The 17,013-nt window shown below is 46.6% G+C and overlaps 1 protein-coding gene across 1 annotated transcript in view; it reads right to left on the bottom strand.

The window, feature by feature from the left end:
- Positions 1–936: 936 nt before the first annotated feature.
- LOC142566627 (uncharacterized) overlaps positions 937–17,013 on the bottom strand; it is a 42,306-nt gene continuing 26,229 nt past the window's right edge. The window contains exons 4-5 of the mRNA XM_075677463.1: positions 6,132–6,305; positions 937–1,075 (exon numbers count right to left, since the gene is read on the bottom strand). Coding sequence (XP_075533578.1) covers positions 937–1,075; positions 6,132–6,305 — 313 coding nt within the window. The remainder of the gene's footprint in view (positions 1,076–6,131; positions 6,306–17,013) is intronic.

Genomic DNA, 17,013 nt, shown 5'->3' with positions numbered 1-17,013 from the left:
ATTCCCTGAGCAAAAGTATTACCCTTAGCGATTACGTGACAAAGGCGATTTTCATCTCCCCGCTCCTAGGAATTTAGGACTGAGTCCAAACATGGCACATTTCAATTTATAGTGCACTCGTCAATTTCGATTTGGCGTCTGAATTATATATAAATTCTTTTTTTTTGTTGATCCTATGGTTTGTAGACTTTTGTCCGCTGGTGTACCTCGGCGAGACTTTGCGCTCATGCACTAAGGAGGGTTCTCGGTATTTATATGCGAAGCGGTTGTGAGCTTGTGGTGGGTATAAGAGACAGCCAGAGAGAGAAAAGAGAGAAGGCTGGGATGCTAAACATAAGATAGAATAGAACCTTCGACAGATCTTTCAGTAGCGAAAGCCCAGGATTTTTTTTCAGAGATTAAGTGTCGAACTAACTCTCTTCAAAAAATAAAATGCGGATGGTGGCGAACCTTTCTGAACGTTCGAAATGAGCCCCACATTCTAGGTGGGAGTTACGTCTGAGCCTTCCAATTTCTCAGTGGTGTAAGCTAAAACCGTGAAATAATCGCACAAGTGCGCTAGTTATTCTTCAATTGTGTCGTCGCGTAGATAAATTTAAGCCCTTGTCAGAGCAATTCACTCGTCTGCGGCAAAGCCTGTAATGACAGTCTTTGCACCGGCAAGTTGCGTGTTTCATAATTTACATATCTCCTGGTGCTTTCGACCAAGTTCCAAAGTGGGTGGTAGCATTAAAAACAAAATCAGGCTAGGGAAAAACACATACGAAGGCATTTCTAGGCGCTGAAAATCTAGTATAGGCACCGACATCGATATAAGCATTAACAGGGATATATAGGCACGATAAAGATGTCACTAAAATGTTGCTAGAAGGTTGGCGCTTATACATGTATACTGAATAGGCACGATACGGACGCAAGGAAAAAGAGGCATTTTGACTAAGTTACGGCCTCTAGTAAGGAGATAACGACGAGCGCCATGATGCCGGATGATGTCACGAAGAAGAAAGTCAGCGACATCCGCAGCGTAGCCAGTGGGGAGAGCACGTGTGGCGACGGTGACAATTGTGGCCTGATGCTGAGATGAGAAAAGGGCCAAATAGGTCAAGCCAAACGCAGAAGAACCCTTCGGCATGGATGCCAACAGAATGTAGCTGACCGACTGGAAGCCTTCCTGGTTGCTTTAGGTGCCCGCTTAAGTTGCAGCTACCGACATACCGCTGTACGAAGCGACACAGAGGGCCAGAAGATGCGGCACCTGAAGTGGTCATTACCGGCGGATGAAACCAAGGTGTCTGGCAGTGGGTTGATCCTGAAGCAAGCGAAAGACTGCTGACTGCAGACAGTCCAGCACGACAGGAATGCGCTCATGGTTGTCGGGGTGCATATTGTGACGGTATAAGGTGCCGTTGGGAAGGCAGAACTGGTAAAGCGAAGTGTCGGGTGTTGCGGAGCTCACACGGTCGATAATAGAACGTGAAGCCGGATCACAACGTTGATCGTCTCCTATAATGAGAAGGTACGAGGTGGACAAAACGCAGGCGTGTCCGACAAAGTCAGGGAAATTCACGAGGTCCCGATACAAGTAATCGGCGTTCTAATGCAGCTGACCGAACCTGTATACAAGTGAAAACGAAACTTCTTGCAGGGAGAGAGCCCAACATTCGAAAGGCATGTAAAATATTTAATTGAATGAGAAGAGCAGAGAGTATGGTGGTCAATTACAACAGTAAAGCTGCGGTCAAAAAGGTAGGGAGAGAATTTCGCGACAGCTTAAACAAGAGCAAGGCATGTTCCTTCTTTATTTGAATAATTTCGCTGCGTTCTGGACTGCGGTTTGTGTGGCCGATAACGCGGTTTTATCTGCCCTCGATGGCTCTCAGCTGCAGGACAGCACTGATTTCGTGGCCATTGGCATTTGTGCGAACTTCTACAGGTGCATTGTATCCAACTGCGCATAAATTGGAGAAGTCGCGCGAGCATAGATAAGTGCTGAAAGAACCGCATCTTGGGGCGAGACCCGCGTAAAAGCAATGTCCTGGCTTTTCCAGAGCGCAGAGAGGGGAGGCCTGACATCAAGCGGACTTGCGGTTGAAACGGCAGTACTAAGAGCAGAACTCGATGAAGCTACGGATATCTTTATCCGAACAGGAAATGGGGATATTCTTTACGGAGCGAGCTTTGGCTAGATGAGGCTGGAATATCTGCAACGTTGACAAGTTGGTAGAGCACACATGCAGTGATTTCACGACGTCCGAAGCGCCAATTTTAAGAGTTGAGCCGGAAGTCAGTATAGCGATATAACTCTATAATGGTGGATAGGTGCTGAACATAGCTGCTTAATGTGGCTTAAAAAACACGTCATTGTCGTTGTAGCTCATGCAAGTTGTCCCATTGAAGCCACGGAGAAGCGAATATATCATGTGCTCGAATGTGCCCGGTGCATTGCAAAAACCAAAGGTCATGCGCTTAAATATATATAGGTCATCCGAAGTTAGAAATTCGTTATTACCGGTTCAATTGATCAAGAGCAATCTACCATTAAACATTAACCTAAGGGGCCATCAATAAACAAAAACAATTTTACACTGTGAAGACGGTCGAGTGTATCGTCAATACACGGTAAGTGATAAACACTAGGCACGTGCTCCGCCCCCACCCCTGCCGTGGTTACGCCCTTGCTGTCAAGAAATAATTTTTATACCGAGTAATAAAGATAGCGTGAAGATGGACGGCGTAGTTTTCCGAAGCGTAGGTAGGTTTCAGGCCGTGTAGGCGACAAGGACCAGTGGGCTTGCAGCAATGGAGATCGACACCGTTGTGGCGGTGGTATATGGCGGTACCTGGAGTTCACAACGACGGCATCAGAAATCTGGACTGGACTGGACTGCTTGGAAGTGCTGGACTGCTTGGATTGCTCTGCCACATTCAATTTTACTCGTGCAGATTTGGAAGCTCCACCAACCATTGCGAGAGCTGGCAGAATCGCGGTCCTTTTTCACAGACCGGAATTCGCGGACGAACCGCCGGCTCTCGGAGCTGTGAGCAGGGGGAGTGGGGTATTCTGCTGGACATGTGCACCAGGTGGACATGTCCACTTGTGCTGCTGTACTGCGGATTGGCCGAGGGCGAGTGTATCCTTTTGATGTGTACCCCAGTCCAGGCACACAGAACTACAGTAGCAGATGAAGGGAAATTTTCACTAGGTGGACACTTGCAGAATAACCACCCTCCTCCTCCAGATTTTTGCTCGGACTAGCTCAAGAAGCTAGCAAACGACTCCTTTCTGAAAAAGATGCCGGCGGCGTTGGCCGCCACGTTGTGAAAAATGCCGTGTGCTTGTGCGCGCACTTTGCGCGTCAGCCGGCAAATATTGTGCACTCAGTTATCGTGTCGGTAACATCGGTGCTTTTTGTGCCATCGTGCGAGCTTTTCACGAGCCGTGAAAGTGCTGCAGCTTCACTCTTCGTGTTTCTTCACAAAGACAAGCACAGCCATCATGCGAACAAGCTTGCTTTAATGCATTTAGCTAAATCTGTAATTGCTATATGTGTAGTGAACTGGTGGATTGCGCTTTTCATGTGAGTGAAGCTGGCGTGCGAGGAAACATCATGCCACGGCTATGTCAGCTGCGAACGTTAGCGCTGGCACCACTGCGCCAGGAAAGTGGATTGTAGTGCTACTCCTCGACGGATGATGTCACTGCGGTTCACTGATATTCCACGGCAGTCTTTGCGAAGCGTAGCGCCTTCTTTAATCGCAAAGCGGCGCTGTCATCATCTGGTACGTAGAAGTCCCTGGAGAAACTGAGTGCGCCTCGATCAAGAATATCTTCAAATATTACACGAGGAGGTGTGAATTGTGAAGTCCGGGAGAACGAAGTGGCTACATCTGAGGCGTCCGGGGAGACTGCTGGATTGAGAAGTGACGAATTCCAACACCGAGGGCCAACATATGCTGGTTTATTCTTTCAGTAAATAACCAGTGTTCACAGCACTGCAGTAGAGTCGTAGCTGAGAAGCAGCAGCTGCTGCGGCCCGGGGACCCGTGAACCGCGTGGCAAATCTGGTCGTGGTCCGCATGGCGAGCAGTGGCTATTCTGTGAAACGTAACCTGCCAACATAGCTATTGCTGCTATCGAGGCCGGTGATTTGCAAATGCATGCAATGCGTGCCTCACCACTCGAAGCCTTGACGCGGCGAAGCCTTCGTAATGCCTTCGGTTGTGGCGATAGTGTTAGGGCGACAGAACAGGGGTTCTCTAAAAATGAATAATATATGGCCCACGACACCGATCTATCTACGAATATATGATGGCTCAGTGAAACAGTTAGAGAACGCTACAAACATTGCACGGCAATCTTCGTGGCTTATTACTATCAGGGTCCTTCAATACTTTTAATCTGATCATGAAACTTCCCCGAAAGATTCATATAGAGACAGAAGTTGGCACCAGAGATGTTGGCGTAAGTGGAAGATGAACAATCTGCCGCGCCAGATGGGTTGGCTGCGCGATCATGCAAATGTTTAACGAGGAAAGGCGCCTCTCCCTCATTTATTTCAGCACGTTTGTAGAGTGAACATGCAATGGTAACTTTTGACAAAATTCAAGTATATGTGCGATGCGTTTGTGTTTAAATTATACACGGCACCGTTATATGATTGGCGCCGAGTCCCACCCCCTAGTAGCCTTCCTTGCACAGACTGTTTCTTTCGACTGTCTGTATTTGTACTTTGTCTTGTTAGTTAGTTGGACAAGTCAGCTATATTTGGTTAGCTAGTTCATTGTGTTAGTTATTAGTTGATTAGTTACTCAGTTAATTATATTTGCTTAGCTATTAGAGTTAGGTTAATCAGTTGGTTAGCATTGTTGGTTTGTTTTGTTAATTAGTTTTGTTAGTTACATGATTTATTTTGTTACCTTGGTTGGTGTATTACTCAGTTATTATGTCATTAGTTTATTGGTTTAGTCGATTTTCTTATTGAAGTGGTTACATTACTTCTTGAGTTTCCTTAGTTAATGTAGTTGCTAGTTGATAAGTAAGGTTAGGAAGATATTAGTTGGAATTTTTAGTAATTGCATATTTGTTTGATCGCCTAATCAGTTGCCTATCTGTGTGAGTTAACTAGTTGGTTATTAGCTTAGTTATTAGTTGAGCGATAATTAGTTATATTGATTGATTTTAAAGTAATTTAAAAATAATTAGTAATATATTAGGTAATTTATTAATTTTTTCAGTAACTTTTCTGATTAATAATGAGTTCTTTAGTTTAATAATTAGTTATTAGTTTAGTATTCAGGTGGTTAGCTTTGTTAGTTCAGAACACAGGTTTTTGTACACGCAATCATCTAAAAATGAAACATGAACTTGCTCTTTAGTCTGTTTCAAACGACGGAGTCCGCCCAAGTGTACAATTTCAATTATGAATTGAGCCCCTGTTGCTTACGCAGTTGAACTTGGGAATGAAACAAGGCGTAGTTCGAAATTCTTCGCGTTTAAGTTTCTGAACACTGTACAAAGACAGGATGGCGATTTGGAAGTTGTGTCGGCAATATTCAAACGCCGATACAGGCTGTCGACCCTTGGGCCATAGCGAACGTACGCACTGAACGCCTGTGGCGTCCGTTCGGCGTCTGCTCCAGTGCAACTTCTACTTGCGCCAGCATCGCGGTGCGTCCAATGCGGGTGTTATATGGAGCTCTGCCATAGCGTTACGCGGGTTTCGTGACTAGTTCGAAAGCACTGAAGGACCTTGTTTCTATGATCGATGTAACTAAATGTCGCGAATTTGGACTGTGCAAATAAACATCACGTTCAAATTATTCTTTAGCCGTATCGGTTCTGCAGGAGAAATGCTTCAGGAAAACGATTACGTCGTCTGGTAACGTTAAGACAACTCAATCAGACAAACAAATAAAAAAAAACACTCTGCTGAAAACACTTTTTCTTTGCACTCTCTATATCGTTCTCATGGTGCATCAATCAAACCGCGTTCTGTTCCGCGGCCTTTTACGATCTAGAACAGAGAAGTTCCCGAACACCCGGCTTGAGCCTGTTGCGGCGCCGCCTAAGGCCACTGCGTGGTCCCGAGGTCCCAACGCGCCCTCGGTATGCCATGATTCCCTCCGCTAACGTTGCGACGGCTGCCATTCCCATTCCCATTATCCAGACGGCGAACAACCCGGAGACGTCTTCGGAGCGGATGGCCTCGGCTGTGCTATGCGCGCGCTCTAACTGTCGCCATGTCTGCAGCAGAACCCCTTCCAGGTGAAGATCCAGCAGTCCGGACTCGCAGATCCAGCGGGTCCTGCAAACATCGCCGAGAGAGGCCGGCACAGAAAGATTAGCGCGCTTACTCCGGAACGAACGATCAGAAACTACTGAATGAAGTCATGCAATAGTAGGCCTAAAAGGTTCAATGAATCAAGGGAGAAAAATAAATATGCGGATCCTACACACTGTGGGAATCGATGTAACCGAAGCTTTCTATGCTGTTTGCTTTGACGATGATTAGCGGTAATGTTGACGGAAAATGTGCAATATATTCAGCATTGTGTCTAGTACAAGAATGGTTAGTTGCACCCCTAAAAAAATTACACCCTTGGGACCTTATCTTGTCCCACAGTGATAATCGTCATCTGTCTTGCCTGCGTTTCCTTTCTTGAACGCTGCGTGCCCGGTACTGCCCAGTCACGAACGGATTGTGCGTTATCAGTGTGACACAGCATTCCCGACAGGAAAGTAGCGAGCGCCGAGCTTTCAAGAAAGGAAACGCAAGCAAGGCAGATAACGATTATTGCTGTGGGATAAATATGCACCCCAAAGGGGCGTGAAAGCGTTTTAAGAATGTGATGTTAAACGTTACCTTGCGTGGAGCACTAATATTTGTTCGCGCAGTACACAGAACACACAGGAAGACGTCTTTGCTTCAAGCGTTGTTGTGCGCCATTGCTCATAATCTCTGAAAGGGTTGAGCATTATCATTGACTCACATGGAACATGGCATCGTGGCAGGAGTGTTAAACGTTAATTGAATTGTGGTGCTGTAGGTGTCAAAATCACGATCGGATTATGAGGCACGCTATAGTTGTGGACTCCGGATTAACTTTGACACTCTTTTGTTGTTTAACGTGCACCAAAATGTAAGGGCACTAACGTTGATGCATTTCGCTCCCGTTGAAGTGCGGCTGCCACGGTCGGGTTTGAACCCGCGACCTCCAGCAATGTAAGAGCCGTCAAGCTACCACAGCAGGCACAGAAGTGTTGATTTGACTTTCGAGAGTTTCCGCAGGGTCACCTAGACCCCACGGTGTTTTAATACGGCATTGCATCTGCACATCCTGCTCATTTGCCGGATTGACAAATTTTCGCGGTGTTTCTTTGAAGAAATAGCAGAAGCATACCGTATCGTAGCTTCAGTTTGCCCATAACCGCTGTTTCCTTGCCTTCTTCACGTCACCTTTACGTCGCCCGCCTTATCACCCCTGTACGGGACGGCTATAGTGGCAAGGCTGTTGTAGAAAAACACGAAGTTAAATAAACGTGGCTAGGCAGTGTAGACAAAGAAAAGAAAGACGTTGGAATACGTAGGTGCTATGCCAGGGCTCCTGTTTGAGTTGTTCTCGCCCGTTGCCGTCTAAGCACGTACATATTGCCGAAAACACGAAGGCGCAACTGTGCTTGTTCTACGCACACCTGACAGTACTCTACTCTCGTTTCGTGTTGGGGGCGGCGAGGAATCAACTGATCGTGGATATGAAGACCGGCGCGGACACCAGGATATAGCCAGCTTCGACGCTATCATGGATAGAATTAAAGACAAGTGATCTGTACGATGGGCTGAGAACGGTAAAATCATTCAGGAAGCCTGATCCTGGTTTGATTCTTCCAAAGCCAACATCGCGAAACTCTCAGCTGTTCGACATCATTTTTCCGCGGGCAACGATGAGCTTTCGCAGATTAACGCGCAGTTTGATGAATATATTCCCAGCGAACAGTTCGAACAAGAGTATACAGCCGCAGCGGAATATAGCGATGAAGCCACTAGTAGGCTTGTTGAGCTTTGTTGCTAGTTTGCCCAGGTAGAAAGCTCGCCCACCAGATATGAGACTCCAGTCAGATTTATGGGACCCTGATTGCCACAGCTACATATCTCAACGTTCAAGGGGAGCTGAATGATTGGACAGGCTTGTGGGAGCAATTTGAACAGACCTATCACCTAAACAATGGCTTGACGACTTCCACTAAATTTTATTACCTCGAAAGTTTTCTGGCTGAAGATACAGGAGCAGCAATCCCTGCTTTGCCGACGTCCGGATCGGGCTACGCGGACGCCATTGCGAGGTTGAAGTTTCGACGATCCAACAATGACCATTTAGTACCATTTGACGAAACTGCGAGACCTTCCGAACGTAAAATCGTCCAATGACTTAACTGGTCTTTCTATTTTCATTTTTCATTGTATTACATAAGGGGTGGTTAAGATGTACACAGAAGGCAGGTGTTACGGAAAAAATACAAGTTTGAGCAGTTTGCAGAAATTCTGAATGACATGTGATGGCAGCGACATTGAAGCGTAGGTCGTTCCAGTCTTTGGAAGCTCGAGTAAAAAATGACGCTTGAAAAGTAACAGTTCATGTTCGAGGAGGAGAAACTTGGAGTTCATGGCTGGTGCGCTGTGACGTGCATGAAGATGGTGGTGTGACGTAATGTGGGCGGTTTAGCGAACTGTAAAAAATTGTGGTAAAGAGAGCGTGGCGATACGACGACGAAAAACGAGAGATGTCAAGCTAGATTTTGTTTTTAAGATTGAAAGGCTGATGTTATGTGAATATGAAGAATATATGAATATAGTCGCACGATTCTGAACTGACACGAGTGCATTGATGATTTATTTTTGATGAGGGTTCCAGATGGGCGGCGGCATATTGCCGTTGTGGTCTGACAAAGGATTTGTATGCGAGTAGTTTGACGTGGTGTGGGGCATCACGAAGGTGACGTTTCGTGAACCCAAGGGTGTTGTTCGCTGACGTAATTACGTTAGCCGTATGCGCATTCCAGGAAAGGTCGTGGGACAGGGTTAGGCCTAAGTACATATAGACTAAAACTGATTCCACTGGGATGTTTGCGATTATGCAAGTGCAGAGATAAGGATTACGACGGCAGGAAATCGAAATAAATTGACACTTGTTAGGGTTCAAGGCGGTTTTCCAACGGTTGCACCAGTTTTCTACGTTATTAAGGTCACTGTGGGGAGATGCTTGGTCAGAGAAGTTAGTCACAGTACGATAAATGACACGGTCGTCAGCGAACATGCAAATAGGACAACATACATGCAGCGGATGACCGTTAATGTACATTAGGAAAAGAAGCGGTCCGAAGACTGAGCTTTGAGGGACGCCTGAAGTGATAGGGAGGGGTTTGGAGGAGAAGTTATTGGCAAGGACGGACTCGGAACGATTAGCAAGAAACTCTTTTATCCATTGTACTACGTGAGGATCTAAGTTCAATCTGGATAATTTTATTAGTAAGCGGTTATGAGGCACTGTGGCAAAAGCTTTAGAGTAGCCCTAAAAGATAGTATCGGTTTGAACGTTGTTATCAATATTAACGTGCAGACCATCGAGAAAGATAGCTAGTTGTGTTTTACATGAAAGCCCCTTACGAAACCCGTGTTGAGGAGCATGAAAGAAGTTTACCGAGTCTAAAAAGTTCATGAAGTGCGAGTATATGACATGATCCATGATTTTGTAAAGGACACTAGTTAATGAAACTTAACGGTGCTTTAAAGGTAATCTTTGTTATTTTCTTTGAATGCGGGTACGACTTTTCCCACTTTCCAATCATCCGGTAAGGCACCAGTAGACAATGATTGCGAGAACAGAGTGAAACATGCCGCGCATATATGCTTAGTAATCATTAAGATCTTTGAGTTAATTTCGTCTACACCAGAAGAAGTACATAATTATTTTTTCAATAATTGACAGTATACTCTCTATAGAAAACACAATCCGTGGCATATGCAGTGCTATGTTAGTAGGCGGCGGAAAGCCTGGAGTGTCAGTTTTTTTTTTGTAAACAAGGAAGAAAAATGCTGTATTGAAAATATCACCACACTCGGCGTCCATGGCGGTGTCGCCTGCTGCATTCGTCACGCTGATAGTACGAGCTTTTTGAGGATTTAAAATGCGCGAGAACTGCCGAGGATTTAGAGTAAGTAGTTTGGGCAGGTCGAGGTTATAAAAAATATTTTTTGCAGTGCGAATGGCACTTAGATAGGCGTTCTCTGCCATGTAGTAGTTTGACCATGCCTCGATGCATCCAAAGCGCGTGGCTATTCGTAAGCGACGTTTTTTTTTATTTTTTTAGGCGTCTTTAGTGGACCATGGCGTATTTTGATTCGTGTGTATAGTTATTTTTGGTATATGTTTGTTTACGAGTTCATTAATTTTGTTTCTATATAGTATCCAGTTTTCTTTGAGGTGAGTGCATATGGAATGACGTCTCAAAGGTTGAAAAGTAGCCTACCTCATTATTAATAGCTTCGTAGTTTCCTTTGTCATATAGCATATTTTTTAATTTTTGTTATCGCACGGGTTGAAAGGTGAATGTGGCCTGGATTACTTTATGATCGCCTACCTCACGGAGGTAAGTTATCGATGATAGACTGTCAGAATGGCTGGTTACTATAAGTTCGAGTACATTAGAGGTGTCTTGTAACCCGCGTCGGCTCTAGTACAAGTTGAGTTAGACTGAAACTAAGGCACACATTAACAAATTCTTTAGCAGCATCATTGCCTACGATTAAAGCACTATTGTTAGTCCTGTTGATTTGCGGAAAATTAAAGTCGCCGAAAAGCTGGATCTCTGCGTTAAGGTGTTTTTCACTAACTTCGCTCAAGATGTTATTAAGTTTATTCGAAAAATCGAGAGTGTTATGACGCGGTCTGTAGCAAACGGTCAAGAGAACAGCCTACGGTGAAGCACGGCAGATTAGCCATGTCATTTCCAAGTCACTCTCAATGGTTGTAAGCGAGCACAATAAATCATAATGCGCGGCGATTAGCACACCGCCACCTGGTGAGATTTTGCGGTCTTTCCGGTAAAGGCGGAAGTTCGGCAGATCAGCAAAACCCTCGGTATAGGTAATATCGTCCGTCAGCCAGGTTTCCGTTATCAGCAAATTACTGTTAGACGACAGCGCGAGGTTAGACGGAATATCGTGTTTAGGGAGGAAGCTGCGTGCGTTGGCAAACATTACGGAGAAACCAAGGTTAGCTCATGCCGATACCGTACGGCATGGGAGTTTCCCGCGTCGAGTTCGCTGCTATTGCGCCTGTTTTCAAAAACCTAGCGAATATTACCCAATAACACAGTTTTGAAGCGCAGGGAGTAAGGTGCCGATTTGCTTTTTACGAATGCAACTAGGTGTCTGCAGGCAAATTGAACAGGACTTGTAGAATTTTCGCCGATGCTGAAGTTCGTTGCTTTAAATTTGCGAGCGTTGGAAAGCACAAGATCTTTTGTTATGTGAAATTTGAATTTCGCTATTATCGGGCGGTTACCATTAGCTGCAAGATTGCTCAAGAGGTGCGCGCGCTCTTGAATTCTTTCCGGTCATGCGTCATGCTTATATGTTTGCGACAGTGGTCAATGATTACATGCTCCGAGTGCGTAAACGACTCTGACCTTCAAAACTCAGAAATACCATAAAATTCAGATTGTTGTGCTGCGAATGGTTCACGGCATTACCAAGACTCGATTCCAGCCTCTGTATTGTGTGTGCTGCTTGGGCAGCATCACTTTTCACGCTTTCTATATCAGAACGTAAGGGGGCTAGGCTTCAGTATTGGGTCTCCAGGTTAGTCATACGTACACCCAGACCGGATATTTCTTCGTCAGTTCTTGGTAACCCAAACTTGAGGCCTTGAATCTCGGTGATCAGTAGCGATTGACCTGCGGATAGACTTAAGTTCTTTGAGAAAGGCTTGCTATCAGGTCAAGGGCTAGTTTCGATGTAGCCCGCGAGCAACAATAAAGAGCGAATAACATCACAACACTGAACAACAATGGAAAGGCAGCAATGCGGGCCCGGCAGCTGCAGGAGAAAGTAATTACTCGAACGCTTTGTAAAAAGACTATGATTTACTAACCTGCATGACAAACATAAGCGGATTAGCATGCTGTGTTGACGCACAGCAGCCGGGCCCAAAAAACGCCTCCGTCCACGCCTGCTACGTTATAGCAGACAGGTGCATTGATGTCGGTGGCGATAGGCATTCCGGTCAAAAGTCGAGGGATGCTACCAGGTACAGTGACGCTACCAAACACATGAACGGTGCCAACGGTTTGGAAGCAATGCTGGCGTCAATCGAGTGGTAGAAGCCATTTCCATCGTAGTGGATGTGCCAGGCAAGATGCGGTTGGGGATTATCTGGAGAAATCGTAGCCAAGGCAGGGAACAGAAGGTGGACGATCATCTGAAGTGACACATGCACGACGAACATTAGCCGATTAGCTTGCTTTGTTGACGCACAGCAGCCGGGCCCACAAAACGCCTCCGTCCACGCCTGCTCTTCTATAGCTGATGGGTGAATTGATGTCCGTGGTGATAGGCATTCCGGTTGCAAGTCGAGGGATGCTGCGAGGTACAGTGACACTGCCAGACACAGGAACGGTGGAACGGTCTGGAAGCGATGCTGGCGTAAGTCTAGAGGTAGAAGCCAGTTCCATCGTAGTCAACGTGCCAGGAAGGATGCGGATGGGGAACATCTGGAGAAATCGTAGCCAGGGCAGGGAACAGAAGGTGGACGATGATGTGAAGTGACACCTGCATGGCGGACATTAGCCGATTAGCGTGCTGTGTTGACGCACAGCAGCCGGGTCCACAAAACGCCTACGTTCACGCCTGCTATGTTATAGCAGACGGGTGAATTGATGTCGGTGGCGATAGGCATTCCGGCCGTAATTCGAGTGATGCTGCCGGGTACAGTGACGCTGCCAGGCACAGGAACGGTGGAACGAGAGGAAGAAGCCATGCCAGTTGCATCGTAGTCGACGTGCCAAGCAGGATGCGGTTGGGGAACATCTGGAGAAATCGTAGCCAGGGCAGGGAACACAAGGTAGACGATGATGTGAAGTGACGCCTGCATGACAAACATTAGCCGATTAGCATGCTGTGTTGACGCACAGGAGCCGGGCCGAGGTTATATGACGTGACGCAGCTAAACATCTGCTGTCTGCGTGCACTTAACGTGCCATCTCTGACCTAGTCAGCGATGCTCATCGACATCCTTCAACAGGCTCCGCCGCACGACCTCCATCCTTAGCTTTATACGAGAAAAAGAAAGCCGTGCTCTGAGGTCACAGTCATCTGACCGACCCTCTGCACTAGCTTCTGACTCAGTTTCACCGGCAGTTACGTCCGACGCCGAAATGAATCATCTGTTAAAGTTTATGTCAGTTGACCTGTAAAGCAGAGTACAATGCTCGTCACTATCTCAGCGGCCCGCCGTAGATGAGTGTAAGCACAGGCGACTTAGCAGTGCCCGTAAGGCTTCCATATTGCACGCTACTTCGGCAACAAGTCTAGAATATCGCCATCATCGAATCCCGGCCACGGCGGCCGCATTTCGATGGGGGCGAAATGCAAAAACACCCGTGTACTTAGATTTAGGTGTAGGTTAAAGAACCCCAGGTGGTCGAAATTTCCGGAGTCCTCCACTACGGCGTGCCTCATAATCAAAGGTTGCTTTGGCACGTAAAACCTCATAATTTAATTTTTTTTTAATTTACCTTCGTGCGGCCTCTCGCTTCACCGCAAACTAAGCGATGGGAACGCAGGGCACACGAAGCAGTGAGCCTCAGGCGCCCCTAGACTCTGCACTCATCGCAAATCGCTTTCAAGTTAGAGGCCGCGCGGCCAAGGGCGGCCGAGCCATACGCAGCAGCCGCCGGAGTAGAACCCCGCCCCCCCATTCCCGGTGCCTTGCGCACGACGGAAGACAGTGCGCTTCCTGCGCGCTTTAATGCCTGTTGCGCGAGAGATTGGACCGTCATCGTCAGCTCACCCTCGCAAGCTTTTTCTCGTACATACACCATACGGCGTGCGGCGACGATGTTATCGCACTTGGATTTTATACGGAAAACTGACGGCCGAAGTGCACCTGGAGTGTTCATATAATTGCTATCGCAATAAATTTTACTCTATTACTGCAAGAATGTAAGATAAATGTAAGATATCTGAAATCAAGGTTACTAAACTAAACCAAGAAAACTACCGGAATGTGACGAAGTAGAAAATGTTTCAGCGCAATATGGAAAATAAATGAGACCTGTTTATGGTGAAAGCGCTATTGAAGTCGCAATTGCACAGCGATCACTAAAGTGACTAAGCTTTGTTAGCTCCGCAATATTTGTTGCCTTCTGCTAAAATGCTTTGTGATAACAGTACGATTCTTTAAATTCAGGCTGGCTCCCGTAGTCACGGTAGTGCATACCTAGAAGGCACTATTGTACCAATTTGTGCACGAATAATGGGCCTTTCAGTCAAGTACATTGCCCTTCGTTCCACGTGCTTTCTACCATATGACAGGGAGACCACATAGAAGATGATTTCATCATTTGACACAAATCTTCTTCTGATCTTTTTGGCCCGCTCTTGTGTCGAGCGCTGCTCTCTTTGCGTGCCGTAGAAAACGCAGATCCGAGACACGGAGCTTGTGCTCCTTTGCCGAAAGCTAGCGGCTCACGTAGATGCACGTGCTAACGTGAATTAAAACATACGCTTACAGCAAGATATCCCAAGCCGGTGACTAGGAATATCAAGGAAGTCAACAGAATGAATTGATCAGGAGACAGCTATGTGCGTGCGGCTTCAATAACAATTTTGAAAAAAGTAATTGAATTTCCAGTGTTCACATAAGGTTAAATGTTTTTCGATGTGGTTCAAGTTGTACTCTTGCATTATTTTAGTGCGGCGGTTTTCTGGATCTCTTGTGTGCCTCACTCAATTATTTGCATAGCCTTCTGTTTTCGGTTACTACTTTCTATCTCGCAACTTAAAATGGGAAAATGTGTACACCCACGTCACGGTATTATATATTAATCCGGAGGGCTCCACTACGGCGTTCCTCATCATCAAATCCGGCTTCTAGCACATAAAAGCCCTTATTTCAATTCAACGGTATCATATCGCTTATATTTATAAACTGAAATGCAATAAGAAGCTCACGCTTGTCTCTGTCTTTCAGCTTCATTTGTCTAACTTTCTGCACAGCATCGAAATGATGCATCATCTGGTACAATGGTCGCCTTAACATTTCCTTTACTCTCTAAGTAAATATCAGGATGTTTGGTTATTAACAGATTTGCACTAGAAGATAGATGAGAAAACCCCAAGCTGTGTTCTCGAGTGCTCACTTTTGGCTATATTTTGCTCTTACGTGACAACCACAGGAACGAAAGGCGCTATGGGCCTGACTTTAAAAAGAGCGTCCGCAGAAACTGATCTACCCTAAAATTATCGCTCAAGAATACAGCCCCTTCATTACACATTTATTTAAAATTCGCCGTGATCATTCGGACATTTGTATATTTCGGCTATAAGCGAAACGCACTGCCACCTGCATTGGTCCCCGTTGCTATGCTAGGATCGGCCATGACCATGACGGCCATGACGATGAACTGTATCGCAAAGAAGCAAGGTGTCATGTTTGGAGTCGAGCATTAAATAGATGGTAGCTGGCCCATGCCGTCGTCCAACTTACCCACGCTGAGGACGTTGTGGAAGGGAAGGACTGCTTCTCATCGAGAACCAGGAATATGGGTTTATTTACTGTATCTACATAAGGACGTTGCAGTTCATCAGTCTAGCATGATTGCGAGAGAAAGCACAATCAGCAGCCGCACACCAGCTGCTTATAAACACTCTGTCCTCCCTAGATCCCTAGGTGATGGAAAAACGGCAGTTCACCGCGAATTCGTAGCGTCCAACGTCATCGTAGTCGACCTGCCTTTTAGGGGGAGAGTTTCACACACTTCCACACAGGTTTTACTGACCACACTGAGGTGAGTGGTACCACGCCGAGGTGAGCACGCCGAGGGGCTTGGCCCGGGTAGGCGCCTCTCCATCCCACTCTTGACCCCGCAGACAATGGCCACCGCGTCCATCCATGACTTCTAAGCCCCATGAGACGGCCGCGCAAAATATCTTCCAGGGGCTCCCCTGCTTCAAACAGCGGTCACGGCGAATACACGAACGATGCTTGGTCCGCCGACCGCGTTTAGTCATAGCGGCGGCGAGGGTGAATTGACGCGGCACATCGTCGTCCCTACCAAATGAGTCACCCCGGCAGGTGGTGAAGGCTTCCATGGTCGCTTCGGGAAGCTCGCAGCTGCAACTGGCTGAGAAAACTTTGCATGTCGACACTTCTGCTGGCCATTCCTAACAGCTCCTCCATGGCCCAGAAAATCTCGACTCTCTAGCACTGACAGCCGCTGGGCAGCAAGAGAACAGCTGGTGGCAAGGGGGTGATGCCTTGGCTTCAGCGACCACTTGTGCAATGATGCCACCGCCCCAAAACATCCTACAAGGACCGGCAACTGCCAAACGAACCCCACAACACGGCTCTGCACCGAGATGACGTATCTTCGATATCACTTCAGACCCGCTAGGCTTCAAAGAAAACATAAGTGCAAAATAAAAAATGCTGCATTTCGCTACGCCAATTTTTGTAGCAATTTCGTGCTGACAAATTGAGCAATCATGGAGGTTCATGCTTAACAAAATTAACAATAACAACCCTAAAATTTAGGCGGGACCCTTAAACGCACTATTCAAATTAGCCTGCTCAAACCATCTGCATTGCTATGGAACTTTCCCTTCTTATATCTAACGGAGAAGTTGTGCTCTTGGAGAGTGAGGCTCCGTCGGAGCAAGCGGCCATTCTTGTGTGACATTTGATTGAGCCACGCCAGAGGACAGTGGTCGGTCTCGAACATGAGCCTCGCTCCGT

The sequence above is a fragment of the Dermacentor variabilis genome, unplaced genomic scaffold, assembly GCF_050947875.1.
Source record: "Dermacentor variabilis isolate Ectoservices unplaced genomic scaffold, ASM5094787v1 scaffold_13, whole genome shotgun sequence".
Lineage (NCBI taxonomy): Eukaryota > Metazoa > Arthropoda > Arachnida > Ixodida > Ixodidae > Dermacentor > Dermacentor variabilis.
Note: the sequence above shows the minus strand (reverse complement) of the source record. Positions and strands in the feature narration are given on the sequence as shown.